Raw genomic sequence first — 18,312 nt, 5'->3', positions numbered from 1 at the left:
TGCTATACATACATCTCACCACTGAGGTATTCCCTCAACCCATCAGCGTATTCTTAACAGTATCTTTTTTAACTTTCAAAAATGTTATTAGATTTAGTCCAATATAGTGCTGCTCTCAGTTACTTGAAAACCTGAGGCAGGAAGATTGCCAAATTCGAGGCAGCATGGACACCTTAGCAAGACTCTGCTTCAAAATAAAAACTAAAAAAGGGCTGGGGATGTAAATTTAATGCTCCCCAAATTCAACACTGGAAAAACAAAACAAAACAAAACAATGGTGAGTTTAGGCAATCCAGTCATATGATAACTTTATCTACTTATAATCCTGGGAGTATAATACATTTTTAAGATCATTTACACAAATGACTAGAACTTTAAAAAATTTAGCAAGGCATAGTGACACATGCCTGTAGTCCCAGCATTTGGGAGACTGAGGCAGGAGGATCTCCATAGTATGTGGCCAGCACAGGCTACATAGTGAGTTCAAGGTCCAGTTGAACTACATAGTGACTTTGTCTCAAACAAACAAACAAAAAAACAAAAACCTTGAAGAGAACAAGTCAGCTTCTCCCAAGAACCAGCCATGCTGGAACTTAGGGGACCAACCAAGAAAGCAACAAGCCAGCCTTCCTGATAAGTGGCATGAGCCGTGGGCACGCCAGGGAGAGAACAAGTCAGCATCTCCCAATAATCAGCCATGCTGGAATTTAGGGAACCAATCAGGAAAGCAACAAGTCAGCCTTCCTAGTAACCAGTATGAGCTGCGGGCAGGCCCAGGAGAGAATAAACCAGTGTTTCCCACAAGCCCACCAGCTGCGCAGGCTGAAACTCAATCATCCCATCTCCCCAGCCACCACATTAGCAACTGGATGGTTTCGAGGTCAGCCAGACTTGATAGCAACTAAGGTACATAAAGCAACTAAATGCTTGCACTGTTTGGAGGATTACGCTGACTGGGGCCAGAGGTGTGAGCCTCTCTTGGGAGGATGACAGTATGCAATATAGCAAATATGGGGGATTTTCTTCTATCTTGTCTTTGAAGGGAATATTTTCACTGTTTTGCTTTGTTCTGATTATTTTGTTCTATTCAATGTTCTGTTTTCATTGGTTCACAGTTTTCTGCTTTTGGTTTAATTTTGTTATATCTGACTGAATGGACAACTATTGTAAAGATAGCAAGATGTACTGTGGTAGTTATTACTGTTATCCCAGTACCCTATTCTGAAGTTCTGTACCAATTTCACTGCACTGTCTTGATTGGCTTTGTTTTGTTGTATTTTACTATCTTTAAAACAAACTTTAAAATTTTTAAAATAAATAATTTATTGAAAGGAAATGTATTAAAAAGATATTATAAAAAATATCCACTAAGGAAGGATTAAGTGACAGGTTCAATAGCTGGGTCACAGGAAGTCAAAAATGATCGTTATGGCAACTAGGCAAATGTTATTCCCACACAAGAATGATGATGAGCTTAGGTTGGATGTGTCGAGTTTAAGGCATCTAAAAACACTCAAGATGAAGTATTCAGTACACAGTAGCTCGCTGTGACAGAAATTAAAGAAAAAAGCAGTAGCTTTTATGAATTATCAATCACGGTTAATAAATGAAGCCACAGGAGTCTAGGACAACACTTAAAAGCAAATAAGGAAGACAGTCACTAAGGAGGAAAGGAGCATAAAATGCAGTCGTTTTGTTTCATTCACTGAGAGTGGCCGACATAAGGTAAGGAAAGCAAGTATCATCTCCACTCTAACTTCAGATGTTTTCCACCACCTGAAAAAAAATGCTTATATTCATGAGCAGTATCCCCTTACACTGAGCTATCACTTTCTTCTGTTTCTATGGGTTTGTCTACTCTGGACATTTCATAGAAATGAACACTGAAAGCAGCTTTTATGTTTCATCTATTTTAGTGACATGTTTTCAATGTTTACCAATAGTGCAGCAAGTCTCAGAATTTGATTCCTTTTTAAGGCTGAGTAATATTCCATTGAAAGAATATATGCATTTTACTATATTTACCTATGTACTATATTTACCTATAGTACCTATGTACTATATTTACCTATGCACCAGTTAATGGACATTGGGTTTGCTTCTACCTTATGGCTATTATAAACAAGGTTACTATGCTATTTGTTCACAGGTTGTTATGAAAATGTTTTCACTTTTTGAGTATACAGCCAAGACTAGAATTAGCGCCTCCAATGTCTAGCTTTTTGAGAAACTGCTACACTGTTCTCCAAAACAGCACCATTATTTTACATTCTCATCAGCAAAGAAATGTAAAAGGTTCCAGTTTCTCTACATTCTCATTTATTACTGTCTGCCATTTTTATTATAGCTCTTATACTATGTGTAGAGTTGTACACCTCTATAATTGTGATTTGAATTTCCCCAATGACTAGTGATAGTGAATGTCTTTTCAGATGCTTACTGAACACTCATGTATCTTATTTGGAAAAAATCTCTTAATAAAAGACTTGCACCATTTTTAACTGTATCTTTTTATTTTTGTTATAGTAGTTCTTTACACATTCTGGATATTAGGATCTTATCAGGTAAAATGATTCACAAGTGTTTTGCCTGTTCTGTTACTTCTTGATTGTATCCTTTTGTATCCTCAAGTTTTTAACTGTGATAGTCCAATTTACCTTTTTTTCTTTGTGCTTCAAGTGTCATCTCTACTAAAATTACTGCCTAATTCTATGCCATGAAGATTTGCGTTTGTGTTCTAATTTTTACTGGAGTTTTAGCTCTCGTTGAATTTTGACTTAAGTTTTGGCCCATTCTGACTTAAGTTTTGTCTATGTTATCATACAAGAGATTCAACTTCATTCTCTTGCATGTGAATAATATTCAGTTGTTTCAGTATCACTTGTTGAGAAAGTTATTCTTAGCCCTTTTGGAAAATGGAATGATAAAATTTACACAAACATTATATACAACCTTATATAAAATTTGGGCAGCCAGGAATAAAACTAAGCAACACAGTAAGAAGCGTTCACATTTTCCTTCCCAGGAGCACACAGTGGACCCTGAATAAGTATTTATTGAAGTTAACCATTTCCCAATTGTTTTGTATTCTTTTATTTTCTATAACTGTTAAGATTATGAGAAAATAATTTGTAATTTCAAAAGCATCATATTTCAGTTCTTTATTTAGGCAGCATTTCCTTGAAAAGGTATCAGGTAAATTTCCCTTAAGCTACTTTTAACTTTTAAAATGCTATTATCCTCAGCTTAAGACAGCTAAGATGATTGTACTACTAATTCTATTAGTTCTTGGAGCAAAACAGTTAACATTCTAGGATTAGATCAATATTGCATGTCTATATCTGGTAATCTGGGTAACTCTTTTGAAGATAATTATCCAAAATAACAACCTTTGTTAAATTCCTACCACTGTGTTTTGAAAGCCTACTTTTGTTACTGCTTTGGGTTTTTGATATTGTTATTTTGTCTCTTTTGTTTCTTGATATTTTTTTCTGCTTTGTTTTTCCCTCTTTAAAAAAATAAGTAAAATGCTATTATCCAATGTAAGCACTGAAGAGTGCTTATTGTCTTCTTATATTTAACAAGAAAAAGAAAATTTTTAAAGTATTAAAAAGGAAATTCTACAAAAGGTACTCATAATCTCATTATTTAGTCGGTACTTCCAAAAGTTACACTGCACAGCTGAAGTTATACCTCTAATTTTTAAAAACTATTTTTTCCATTAATTCAAATATTTGTCTAGAGGAAAGAGCAATCTACTTCATAAGCAAAAGTACAGAAATAGTTTCTTAAAAGTTTTACTCGATCGAACTTTAAAAGTGAAATCTTTCTAAGTTTTAACAACTTTACTCAGGTATAACTGCATAAATTTCATCCATTGTAAGGGTCCAATTCAATGTTTAGTAAATTTAAAGGAACTGCACAATTGTCATCATTATGTAGTTTCAGAACATTCCCAACATCTTAGTAGATCCCTGTGTCCACCTGCAGCCAGTTCTCACTATACCTCAAGGAAACCACTGGTCTACCTTAAGGACACTCCACATAAATGAAATCACACACGTATGTTCATTCCTTTTTACTGATAAAAGTACTTCAAGTTTCTCTATTTTCTGTCTGACATAAATCAATCCATAAACAATTATATTCTTTTATACTAGAAAAAATAGATGAGTTATCCAAACTATTACCTGTATATTCTACACTGCTTCTAAAATGCAAATCTTGTACCTTCTCTACTAAAATCTCATCAGTGGTTCCCATAAAACTATAAGGCAAAGTCCAGGCTCCTTGGCAGAGCATATAGGATGGGCCAAGCCAATCTGATTCATCTCATTTTGTTCTACATTTTTCTCAAACACTTAACCAACTATCTATGCTGAAATACACATGATTTTTACCAACTCTCTTCTAGCACCTTTATCCCTTTGTACCCAGCTATCTCAAAAATTAAATCTTCCAAGGTCTAACCTACATCTCCAAGAGCAAGATCACAGGGTCACTTTATCAACTGTATCTTCCTATCTCAATGGTACCTTTAAGCAACATCTTGTACCAGGCCTTAACCTATCTCTTACCACACCCATGACCCAGCAACTAATCTTGTTTCTGAATTTCACTGCTGCTCAATAATTATTTCAAATTAAACTGAATACATTTTGAGACTTCTAGTGTTTGTTATTCTGCCCACTTCATTAAGGAAGATCAATTTATGTGGATATACAGTCCGCTCTAAAACACGTAACGGACCTAACTGAAGTAGTACAAAACAACCCAAAGGTCTAGGGCAGTGATAAAGTAAGGATACTCCCTGGTTCAACACACTATGGTCCACTGGCCAAATTCAGCCCACAGTCTACTATTGGAAACAAAACTTTATTGTGGCACTAGAGGTGCAGCTTTAATAAGAGTACTTGCCCAGCACACATTAGGTTCTGAGTTCTATTTTCAGCATCACCAAAAAATAAAAACACTTTAAAATTTTTTAAATTAAAAAGTGTTAATTTTTAAAAATTTGAACACAGGGGCTGGGGATTCAGTTCAGTGGCACAAGTGCCTGCCTGGTAAGCACAAGGTCATAAGTTCAATCCCCAGCACAAAAAAAAAAAAGGGAAAAAAAATTGAACACAGGCACACTCATTCATTTATCACATTGTCTATGGCTGCTTCTTCTGTCCTAAGACAGCAGAGTTGAGTAGTTCCACTGGAGACTTTGTGGGATAAAAAGTCTAAAATGTTCACTATCTGGCCCATTAAAGAAAAAAATTTGTTGACACACGGTATACATCACTATTCATTTTGTAAATCAGGCTTAGTGGTACCGAACTATAATTTCCATATTTGGGAGGCAGAGGCAGGAGGACTGTCGCAAGTTTGAGACCAGCCTAGGCTACACAGTGAGTCCAAGGCCAGGATGAACTACTTAGTGAGACTCTGTCTCAAAAAACCCAAAAATTAAAAACAATCCATGTTTGTCAGGAAGAAAATTTCAGAACTATTTTTATATCCAAATCTTTTCTAATTTTATTTTTGCATGTTTTCTAAAATAATGACATGAACAATACATGTGATTTTTAAATTTGAAAATGTGCATATACTCAGGATGGTATATACTCTATATGATTTTCTGCTAATATAGGTGGTTCAAGAAAAACCAAAACAAAGTTTAAAAATAGTCCTAAGATAAGCATTTACCTAAAATTTAGAAATCAAGGTTATTATGAGCATTCAAATTCTACCATGCTTCAAATCACAGAAAAAACATGTAGAATTAAACTTTTTCCAAACTGAAATGCTCAAAACCCCTCAAGTAACTTTTCAGGCATTTCAATGAAGCAGGTAAGAGTACTTTGCAAGTTAAATGCAAAAGAACATGAGCTATAAAAATCCAAACAGCTTCAAAAGTTGTCAGGTTTTTTAAAGTTTATGACAACAGACAAGTCAAATGCAAACGTAATCTTCCAACACCTGAAACTCAACTACCTGAGAATCAGTATTACCTCATTAGCTAAAATTTTCAAATTGGAAGTTAACAACTAGATTAAATTTTGTAACCAATGTGTTCTTCTGCTGTAACAGCAAAGCTACATCTGTTTAAGACAATAAATACTAGCCTAAGGCTCTGAAAAGCCTGGGAAATACCAATTCCTCTTTATGGCCATTAAGCTTAGAAAGGTAGTTTTACTAACTCAAAAGTTGGGGTCTGATATCATCAACAGATTTATCACCTAGAAGTTAATTTACCAATGTAACCTGGATTTAACAGGTTAGGGTTGCCATTCTATGTTGAATCAGATTCTCCAACAAATAATCACAGCCCCCAGAGAAAACTACACTCTACTCTGCTCACCTTTAAGGCTTTTTCTGAGACCTTCCGAGATGACTAGCATCAGACATTTGAGGAAGGCTAGCCATTAGACAAGGCTTTTCCCCACGATCTGACTGCTTGAAGTGACATCCAGGATCAGGTCGATCCTGTATCCAGGAATCATGACCCTCCCTGAGGCACCAGTCATCATGAGACAGTCAGTGCACTTTGGCACTTCTTGAAAACCACTGGGCTGCTCCTTTAGCTGAAAGGAAAAAAAACATCAAAACCACAACAAAACAAAGGGGGAAAAATCAGTAATTCAATCTGAAAAGACAGAGCGTGGGGAAAAAAAAATAAACCAAATAGCCTTGTCTACATCAAAATGTGGCCTTGCATTAAAGACTATGGTTGCAATATTGTGCCACTCATTGCAAAAATAATTCCTAAAATACCAACTTGAAAAACATAATGTTTACTGTGTTATATCTGTAAAAAATTGAAAGTGGAAATGAAGTAACTAGGAAATATAACTAAATAAATATAATCAAGGTATTTATAAACAACTAGCAGCCTACTGCTCGAGTGTGTAACATTTTAGGAGTGCTTAACATTTTTGTTTTCTCAAACCGAAATCCAATTCAGAAAGGCTGTGTTTAACCAACACCTATCATTGTGGTTAACCAACACCTATCAGTATTTTTAAATAATAAGGCAAACATCCTTTTTAACTGACCTGACACTTGTACCACATATATGTCCCACTGCATGATCCTGTTTCAGTTGAATGTGAATGTTTGTTGAAATAAGCAATTTTAAATGCAAATATCATTACACCTTAATTTAAAAATAAAAAAATTTAAAAGCTAATGAATAATGTAAAGTTGACTTAATGTTTTTCAAAATAAAAATTCTAACTATAACAATCCAGAGATAAAACTCAATTCATTTCTATGTTCAAATACAAAATACTTTTGCTAAGATAAAATATTAAAGGGCAAGAAAAAGCCTCTGAGGTTAAGTGCTTTAAAAGGTGGCTAATAGTCCCTTTAAAACATGATTATACTAAACATAATATTTTGTCTACTAATTATTTTATTATCCTTTCTTCTACTTTATCCTATAATCTACATGACTCAGTTAACACCAGCAACATCTGCAGAGACTAATGTAGAAAAAACTGGAAATACTAGATAAAAGTATTTTTTACTTGTTTGAGAATATGATTAAAAGAGGTATGGACCTTTCACCCCAGAAAAATGTGTATATACACAGATAAAAGAGTTTAGACATGATTTCAAGCAGTTCACAGAACCCTCTGTGGCCCCAGCATGGAACCCAGGTTTAGAACCCTTTGAAATACCATGTTCAATTCCTAACTCCTCCCTCATAACCGAGCTCTTTTATAGTTCTCACAGTCTATTTCTGCCAAGAGATTTCTCAGTGTATTACAAATGCTTATTTACTGTACTTGTTCATGATAGTATGTTTTCTAGGAATAAAAGCCCTGTGTAATTCTACCTTTGGGTCCCAGCACCTAGAGTAGAATACAGAACAAAACACATATATGTATGGTGCTACACTATTTTTTGCCCCCTGCCAAAGTTACTAGCTATCACAGGGAAAACTTTTGAATTAACCTAAAATGTACTTTAAAAACTCAAAATCTCAAAAATTCACTCTGGAAGGATATTTTAGCTGTGATTCTAGAAAATTAAGTGTAACATATACCAATTCTTTTAAATTGCCCTTAGAGGGTCAAGGATATTTTTTTTTTAAGGATATAGTTACATGAAGATCCAAGCCAAGCGGGAGCTATATAGCTTTTTGTGTACATATCAGAATACTAATGTTACCCATTGTTTAAAAACTCCTAAGCCAGGAAGAGCTAACAAAGGTAACATAAATTGATTATTCTATCTTCTCAACCGATCTTATACTTTAGATTTAAGAATAATTCTCAATACAGCAGTTAACACAGTTAACTTCAGACTGACTGCAGTTGGCATGGAAGTTAACATTCTGGGACTATTCAGTAATCAATTTTAAATTATATGAAACAGATTAGAAGTTATACTGTTAACAATGTCCATATGACCAATTCCATAACCCCTGGAGACCTATTTTCCTTTTTTTTGATACCAGGGTTCGAACTCACGACCGCGCTTGCAAGGCAGGCGCTTATGCCACTGAGCTACCCTGCAGAGGCCTATTTTCAAGTTTAACAATTTTAAAACTCAAGAATTAATTATTTATATATTAAAATAATTTTACGTTGGCTTTGTAGATTAAAAACGTTTCTAGAAGCCAAGTGTGGTAGTACAACCTCTGAAAGAGGCAAGAGGACCTTAAATTTCAACGCCCTCGGCCATTTAGTAACTTAGTGAAATTCTGTCTCAAAAAATAAAAAACAGGGCTGAGGAAAGTGTGAAGATTCAATCCCAAGTACTGAAAAAAAGGTTTGTCCAGTACTCTTCTATTACACTTTTTTGCTTCTATGTGCTCTTTATGTAGTTTACAAAAAAGTTTTGTAGTTATATGGTGTTCTAAGGCAAAGGTTTCCAAATTGGGTCTAAAAATCAATTGGGATACTTTATAAAATTATCAGGTTTCCTCCCCAGATCAACACCTCTAAATTAAACTTTTCAGCCAGGTGTGGTGGCTCACACCTATAATCCCAGCACTCTGACACTGAGGCAAGAGGATTGCCATAAATTCGAAACCAGACTGGGCTACAAAGTGAGCTCAAGATCAGACTGAACTGTACAGCAAGACCCTGTCGCAAAAAGACCAAAAAAAAAAAAAAAAAAAAAATACACGTAGTCTTATTGCTTACATTCTATAGGGCAGTAAACACAAAGTAAAACTGTTTCACTTTGATTTACCTTACTATAAAACTTTAGTAATAGATTAGTTACTATAGCCTTACAGCTTTATTAGAGATCAATGTAATTTCACTTCAATTACTCTATCATTGTGTACAAACATTTAATAAAGATAGACAAAAAAATATGTAAATGGCCAGCACCAAATTCTTATTAGAAGGTTGAACTGATAGAAACTCTGCGGTGAAGCACATGGTTAGAATACTTGAATCACAAAAGGAAAGATGCTGGACTTGAGATTGTTACTATGATCCTAACAGTATCAACAGGATAGTACAGCAGATAAACATAAAAACCCTAGAGTACAAAAGATACTTGATACATTCTATCACACCACTATGACATTTCTGAAGATTTCTTATAGATCTTTTTTTAAAAGAAAGTATATCTCAACTTAGTGGCATAGCACCAGCCTGGCAAGCACAAAGTTGTGAGTTCAATTCCCAGTATAAAACAAAAAAGAAAAAGAAACTTCTCTAAAATTCTAAGTATACTAGGAACAAAAACATCATCTGTATCTATATGTGCCTTACCACAATTAAAATAGTTTCGATAGACTTTGGCACATATTTTTAGCTATTTTAGTGAATAAAAAAATTACAAGAGAAACAAACTAAATGGTTTCAGATTTCAGGTACTAAGTAAAAATTTCAAAAAAGCCTAAGTTGTCTTTTATTCATTAAGAGTTAAATGTGGGTGGTGCACATCTATAATTCCAGCTTCTTGGGAGGTGGAAAATATCAAGTTTGAGGCCAGCCTGGGCAATTTAGTTACCAAGACACTGTTTCCAAAATAAATATTTTTTTAAGGGGGTTAAGAATGCAGAACACTGCTCTGATCTGCTTTGTTATGTCCTCTTTTATCTTAGTCTCTTTAAAATTAAAAAAAAATTTAAAAATTAAAAAAGCAAAAAAAAAAAGAATGCAGAACAGTGATAAAGTGTTTACCTACCATGTTTTAGTCCCTCAATTCAATACCCAATACAGGTCAAAATGTTAAATGCAAGCCGTAATTATAAGTCACTGTTAGTTAAGGTAAAACCTTTTACACTACCTAAAATGATGCAGAAAAATCATTACAACCAATCCATTCTCAAAGCCAATGGACTTTTGTGTCAACCTCAAGAGAACTCACAATTTAGAATACAAGATCCCAATCTATAAGCATGTGTATATACAGCTAGGATTACTCATTTTTTTTAATAAAATACATGCCCTAACCGAACATCTGTCCAAAAAATTATAAAAGTACTTGCCCTAGTAGTTGGCCATAAAACCTGATAAAGCTACTAAAAAGCAAAATGTAAGCCTATAGTTTATTTTGAATGCAAGTACAGTCTCTAAAATGTTTGCCTCTAAAGCAGTCATAATACTGAGGAAGAGATTTCAAACAACTCTTTAGCATATAGAAATGTCAATATTTGAAAGATAATACGACTATTGGCACTTTCAAGGAAAAGAAAAGTAACCGCTAAGCTCTCCTGGAACGTCATTCATCACTAGGAAGGTGCTGGCAGGATTACTTCTAGGCTACTTTACTGAGCAATAAATACAGTTAGCTCTGGGTTTCTAGAATCACAGAACAGTTATCCATTACAAAGCAGCATCATAGAGAATCTATGCAGGAAATAAAAATCAGTACTAAGGATATCTGGCCACAGATATGTTTATCAATACCAAAAATAACCATGGGAGTAAGAAATCCAGATCAGCCTGGGCAAACTATCTCAAAACAAAAAATAAAAAGTGCTGGAAGTATAGCTCAGCATTAAGGTTGTTGGTCAGCAAAAGCAAAGCCCTAGGTTCAATTCTCAGTACACTCTCCCCCAAAAAGAGAATCCAATACCATAGCTACACTACTCCTCATATAAGGAAATATTACAATCAATTTATCAAAGAGTTGCATTTTTAAGAGGCCAAAAATGACTTACATAGTGTCAATCTGGGCAGTAATCACAAGTCCTAGACATGATCATCCAAAAACACTAAACTACAAACATAGTCTTGATACTTCAGACTTCCACATGAAGCCCAAGAATACAGTCATAAATTAATATAAAATGACTACAAACAGTTCAAAATTTTTCATCCTTAATACACAGCGGTTTCTTCAACTCATAATGCATTACTATGAATTGTCATAGAAGAGATGATATATCTATTATTCTTTTGATAAACAAGTTAAAAAAATTGGGTATACAACCATGTCAAGAGAATACAGCACTAGGTTATTCCATTAACTATCTTCTAGCCTCAGAACAACTTTACACTGAGCTTCTTTCACAGATAAAAGCAATGAGGCAAAATATAGTATCAAATTAGTCTTAAAATCCTTGAATTTAGTCAGTAAAAAATGATGTACTACAAAACATTACACAGAATTTCACACATGCAGAAGATAGGTAACAGCCTTCCCCACCTCTTCAGTGCTCTCCTACACTTAATACCTCTCTTTTATCACTCATAAAACTGTTCAACAAAAGTAGTCTTGCCATCAGACTATGAATGTAAGGGCCAGAAGGTAAGGGCCACCCTGTTCATCTGTGTTATGTTCATTGCCTTGATATGCTCTGGTCATAACTGTCATTCATGGAATACTGAGTAAGTAAGAACAGAATACTTGTACTGCACTTGTATAAAAAGGTGAGAGACAAATGAAAAACAAAACAAATAAAAGATAAATGTTAAGACACAATAACAAGATTAAAGAGGCAATGTATATAAATTAGGAAAAAAGCACTAGACTGGAGAGCCTGTGCTACCTTAGCAATTTAGATGAATTCCATCTAGATTTTGGTAACAGCAAATGCTATAACCTAAGCAAATCACTTAGCCTCTCTGGATCTCAATGTCCTCATCTGTAAAATAAAAGGTAAGACTAAATGAGCTCTGTATTTCCTCATAGACTGAAAAGGTTATGTGAAAGCAACAGATGACCTACTCCTGAAAAAATAGCAGTAATGGAGAAAATATACCATGGTAGATGATACAACTAAATTACTGACACATTCGCTTACCCAATATTTTAAAATACCAACTTCACTGAAAGCAAAGGTTAGGCCAACTCCAAAAGAAACAGATATAGAAGTGTTTACTATTCCTTAGTGGGAATTAAAACATAAATTATGTGTCTACCATACATGTACATGCACACACGCATACAAAAATCACCTCTGTGCTCTTCTACAAACAAGAAGGCTCCTTAAAATGTTTCTTTTCTTTTTTTTTTTTTTTTTTTATCGGTACCAGGGATTGAACTCACGACTGCCTGCGTGCAAGGCAGGCGCTTATGCCGCTGAGGCTCCTTAAAATGAACTATGTAATTGTTCAGGTTAGAATAGTCCATCAGAGTTTAGCAAAAATTAAGCTCAAATATGTACTTCTGAAGGGGTTCAATTTCTTTCTGCTTCCAAAGATGAATCTTTTTGAGAAATTAAAAACAAAACATAAGCTAAGCATGGTGGCACTCTGTCTACAATTCTAGCTGTATCAGAGACTGAGGCTGGAGAACTGTAAATCAAGGCCAGCCTGAGCAATTCAGTAACACCTTGTCTCAAAATAAACTTTTAAAAAGGTTCGGAATGTGAGGCCCTTGGTTTAATCTCCAGCATTGAATAAGAAGAAAAAAGGGGAATGGAGGGAATGATACATAGTCTATGGCAATGGTGGCAAAAAAAAAAAAAAAAGAACCTATGGGCACCCATAAACCTATCAGCATGAAAGCCAAATCACCCCAGTACCAAAGCATTGGATAACAATTGTTTATTCTAAACTAAAACTTCAGTATTCCGGTTTAATTGCAATGTGGGACTTCTGCGATAAATAAGTGGCATGAGGGCTGCAGTCTGCTCTCTAAAAGGTTCACTATCACTGTCTGAGGATATAGATCAGTGGTAGAACACTTGCTTAAAATGCATGAGGCCATGGGTTCCCTGGCACCTCAAAAAGAAACCAAGCCAAAACAAAACAAAATGCCATAAAAGAGATCAAAAACACAAACCTGAATATCAAAAAACTCACAGGCCTCTATAACAACTTCATAATCAGAATAAATGTCATAACACAAACCTTCCTCAGAAAAGTAGCAATAGCAATCAATTCTGAACTTGACTACTATATTCAATACAATTTCTCAAATTAGTACTTTTTAAAATATAAGCTCAATTCTCAGTAATAACACTAAATATCAAAGAAGATAATAAAGAACTAAAATGTAGTATATACGCTATTGAGAGGCAGAAGTTGGGGCTAGTTGGAGGAGGTCAGATCATGCGGTCTGTCCCTGCGATGATACTGGGATACAAATCTTTTCCTCTCTGTTTTCTACCCTCCATGAAGTGAGCAGCTTTCTCACCTTTGTATTTCCACTGTGATACACTACCTTGCCACAGGCACAAACGCAACATGGTCTATCAACTATGAACTGAAAACCTTTGCAAATACTTTCTCCCTTAAAACTTGATTTATCTCAGATATTTTGTTACAGAGGTACAAAGCTATCCCAATTCAATAAAATATGGGCATAAACTATTATAATGCTGCATCTATTTTTTAATCTGAAAATAATTCATTTTAACTAACAATTCGTTTTAACACCCTCACAAAAACATACACGCACATATAACTGAAGTAAGAATCTCAAAAAACTTTCACAAAAGTGATTTCCTATGTAAGAAAATATTGAGACCACTCCTAAACAAGAAAAGTAGATGGGCCCAAAGAGACAGATGACTCTAAACTGCAAGAGTTCAATATCCTAGAGTTTATATACAAATAAAGGTTTTCCAATTATATTTACATAGTATATGTGATGTAAGCATAACTTACCTCATCTTGGACTCCACTGGTAGTGGTCAGCTTGCTCCCATCAGTAATTGTAATAATTATTGCTGGCTCCAAGAAAAAAGGATTTCTTCCCTAAAGTCAAAAAACATATTGATCATATTAAAGTTTATAGACTTTGGCTAAATTTATTTTTTTAGTACATCAGTAAAAAGTCAATTCTCAGAATGTACACAATTCCTTTCTTGTTAGTCAACTTATATAATATATACCTATTTGTTCACTTTTGAAAAAGGCTCGAAGGGATACAGAGTTAACCCTAAAAAAGTGGGGTCAAGTAAAAAAAGCCAGATTTTTTTCACTTATGTTGATAGTCTTAATTTTTACTGTTATTAATTTCTGTAACTTAAAACTATTTACTTTCTTAAGAACTAGTAGTTGAATTCCATTAATTTGGCTTTAGTTATTAAAAACCAGAATACAAACGTACAAGAAATTTTTTTGAGCAACTCATTTGGGACCCCTCCTGTGTTTCATGAGCTGTTTTTATTCCCCATTCCTTTTCCCATATATTTTCTTACTCTTAACCTTTGTTAAGAGTTGGAATTCATTCCTCAGCTTCAGGGACCACAAACTCAGCCTATCAGACATCTAGCATTTTCCCTAAATCATCTTGGAAGTCGTACTGAGATACTTCAAAGGAGTTGCTTACAGTGTTAGGCTCTCCCAGCACCCAACCCGAATGCCAGCATCAGCACTGCTCTCAGTAAAGACCCAGCTCAGCACTGGGACTGCCCTTAGCAAACATGGGTTGTTGTAAAAAAGCTAAGATGGAGCATGAAATTTTGCAAGCACCAGAACATCTGAAGACAACTAAATATTTACACTGGGTACTCCAAGGACCTTGCCTACTGAGGCACCAGACACTCAGAGAACTTTGATTACAGATGTTGCCCTGAATCTCCTCACCTAAGGTCCTTGATCCCATGTCCAAGCCCTAAAAAAGGCTTTTTTCTTTACCCTATAGCCTTTTCACCCTTTGTTTGCCTGCACCAAGGCAAAATAAATTCCATGCCATGTTGCCTTAAAAAAGTTTCTTTAAAAGGTTAAATCAAACCGGGCGTGGTGGCTCATGCCTGTAATCCCAGCACTCAGGAAGCTGAGGCAGGAGGATCTTTGCGAGTTCAAGACCAGCCTGGGCTACAAAGTGAGCTCAAGGCCAGCCTGACCTCCATAGTGAGACCCTGTCTCAAAAAGACAAAAAAATAAAAATTTTTTTTAAAAAAGGTAAATCAGTAGGTAAATATACCAAAATCAGTACCTATAATCAAAATGTCTTTAAGCAAGTGACTAAGTATATGGATAGCAGGACTGTAAGAACTGGCCCCATGAAGTACCAGGTGTACTTTGAGCTCAACAAAAGTTAAACAATAAAGAAAAAAGTTAAAAAAAATACCTTTAAAAAATGAATAAAAAAAAACCACAAAAGCAGTGGAATAAAATAATACATGGCTCTCAAAATGTTCTCTATACAAAATATGTGGCAGATTAAGACGAACACAAGCTTGTCTCTTACATGTAAATGGTTCCCATTTGAGACATTAAGTGTACTGAATGTAACTCTTTTAAAACAAAATTAAGGTCACAGAGTAAAAGTTTCAAGGTTAAACCTGTATCTGAAATTGAAGATTTATCCGATGACACAACTGACAAGTCTCAGGGACACTGAGGGGAGCCTTAATTCAGGAATTCAAGGCTAGTCCGAGCCTTGTAGAATTGTATTAAAATGTAGATGTGTCACAGGAGACAGAAGTTTTGTAGTATCTCTCCCCTGCCTTTTACACTACACTATTCTCAGTGGCTGCATGTCATCTTTCTGTCAATATTACCTTTTACCCATGAAGTTAATTCCCTTGAGTTATAATTTACCCATTATATTCCATTATTACTAATTTTGTTTTATAAAATGTAAAATTTTAATTGATTTAATTACAACATATCATTAGCTATCTAATTCACTAATTCTTTAAGTCACTATGTACATTTTAATCTTAATGTTCCGATAGTCATTCAATTTGAGGCCAGTTCGTACAATTTTCCTCAATATTTGCTTCAGTCAGTTATAATAGCCTTTGTCTTGATTGTAAGAATATTTAAAAAAAAAAAAAAAAAAAAAAAAAAAAAAAAAAAAAAAGCTCTGCCACAACAAAAGCAACCAGCAGAGGGACTAAAAGTTTACTTTTGTCATTATCAGAATAAACTCCTAATTTAACTTTTAAAGTAGTGTCTCCTGACAAAGAATTCTAGATGTATCACTAGAAACTATAATGTCAAGTACAATGTTCTGTCTCAATATCTATTTATGAGTGGTTATCTTTTTGTCAACTAGGTAATCTGATTTTAATGTTGGCCAGGATATTAAGTAAAAACTTCCCTTCAGATTTCCTATTACAGTTCTTTCAACAACTGATTATTAAAGCATTAATTCAATTACAGTACACAATCTCAAGACATTTAAGAATTCTCATAAGCAGATATTCACTAGAAACCCATTTTCTCAAAGATTATGGTTTGGAAAATGCTAAAATGTTACTCTAAAAATGTAAAAATAAGGCAATTTCCAACTTAAACTAATGTATCACAGAGTCAAATACATTGTTACTCAAAAATCTGAGAATTTAGTAGGAGGGCATAAAATTGACTGTATTCTTGAACAAGTCTCAACTAACTAATCCAAAAGGAAAACAGCCTTAAGCACTCAGTACCAATTGTAGTGACATTTCTGTCAGGCCAAAGGACTCAAGTTTGCTTCCTGTGTTACCACACTTCATTGTAGCACTAGTTCTTTGAATGACTTTGTAAAGCAGTCAACTGCCTATGTGTACAGTCCCACAGCTTTCCCATGACTTAAGTCTTCTATTAGAAAAAAGTTTATACCTAGAGTTACCTCTCTGGCTCTCCCATAACAGAAGTTAACCTACATGATTGCTCTTATTTTGTTGTTTTGCTTTATAGTGTTTTGAAATAAGGCCTATAGCCCATGACCTTGAACAGGTGACCCTCTGCCTCAGCAGTGCTGAAATTACTTTATCCTAACATTTGGCTACATGCCAGTAAAGTGATGGCTAATAGAGGTTAACAAACAAGAACGTAAAATATAAATCTGTAGGCCACATTTATCAAGCAGTAAATATAGAGAATATCCCAAATAAGAGCTACGCTTCTTTTCAATATGAAACTTCTTTCTTAGGTAAACAGCAAAAAACAGTATTAAAAGATGGAGAGGGCTGCATTGAGAAGTACTACATCACTAAAGATTCACAGGCATTTACTGGGTGTTTCACAAGATTGCTGTTAAAAATCTTGGATTGGTTAAATAGCTAAACTAGATGATCTATATGTTCCTTTATTTAGACCTTTGCACAAGCTGCACAGATAATAAGAAAGAAATATGTCCTGCTACCATTCTGTTATAAGAGGTAACATACAGGGCTGGGAATTTAGCTCAGCAGTATAAGCACCTGCCTGGCAAGTGCAAGGTCATAAGTTGGATCCCTGGTACTCAAAAAAAAAAAAAAAGAGGTAACATACATTCCTTTAAAATGAGAAGTCTTCTCATATTCATTTAAAAACATTTTCTGGTATTTGACTATACACATTTGTCAAAATTCAGAATTCTATAAAGCAAGGATTAAAATATAAAACCATTAGAATTAAACATGTAAGTTTATTGCTGGAACTGTAAAGCCAAAAACGTAATAATAATGTTACAACTACACACACTAAAGAATCTTCTAATATACTGCAAAGCAAGTCAACTACTGTGACAGTCTCTAATTCAGTAGTGTTTGAACTTCGCACCTTCTCACACTGCAACCATATTTTTTTCCATGTCCTCTTAATTGCTATACCCACATTTATACACTAAATACCCATCTTGAAACCCATTCCATTTTTGTTAGCCTTAAACTACAATAAAATGTATGAAATCACATTTTTGATGTGCCAGTTATATCTGTCTATCCCATAAGTTATTGTCATGAATACTATTAGCATTTAAAGGGTTATATTAAGATATATACATATGATAATTATACATTCCAAACAAAATGTAATTAAGGAAGCCAGTAAAAGCTTAAGATGTTTACACTTCATATTCCAAAGCCAGAATTACAAACTTCACATTCATTTTAGCATTCAGAAGGATATTATTTTTATTGTTATGACTAAACCTACTGTAGCACAAATGATTCTTTTGATGTCCACCTTTAAACAAAATTCATTTTAAGAATTTGGTGTTTTTGCTAGGGGTAGTGGCACAGGCATGTAATCCCAGGCT

At 34.5% G+C, this 18,312-nt stretch overlaps 1 protein-coding gene across 4 annotated transcripts in view; it reads right to left on the bottom strand.

Annotated features, from left to right (window-relative positions):
• The window catches only part of Ints6 (integrator complex subunit 6), a 76,579-nt gene that overhangs the window by 44,977 nt on the left and 13,290 nt on the right, over window positions 1-18,312 (bottom strand). For 3 of the 4 annotated variants that reach the window (XM_063232689.1, XM_063232690.1, XM_063232691.1), the window contains one exon: window positions 14,019-14,108. In XM_063232689.1, the coding sequence (XP_063088759.1) occupies window positions 14,019-14,108 (90 nt within the window). Of the gene's footprint in view, window positions 1-6,349; window positions 6,536-14,018; window positions 14,109-18,312 lie in introns of those variants that run through there. The other variant, XM_063232692.1, reaches the window with a different exon arrangement.

Source organism: Cavia porcellus, unplaced genomic scaffold, assembly GCF_034190915.1.
Source record: "Cavia porcellus strain 051 isolate PalLab524CR breed Dunkin Hartley unplaced genomic scaffold, mCavPor4.1 scaffold_21, whole genome shotgun sequence".
Lineage (NCBI taxonomy): Eukaryota > Metazoa > Chordata > Mammalia > Rodentia > Caviidae > Cavia > Cavia porcellus.
The sequence above is the reverse complement of the archived record's forward strand: the minus strand, read 5'-3'. Positions and strand labels throughout refer to the sequence as shown.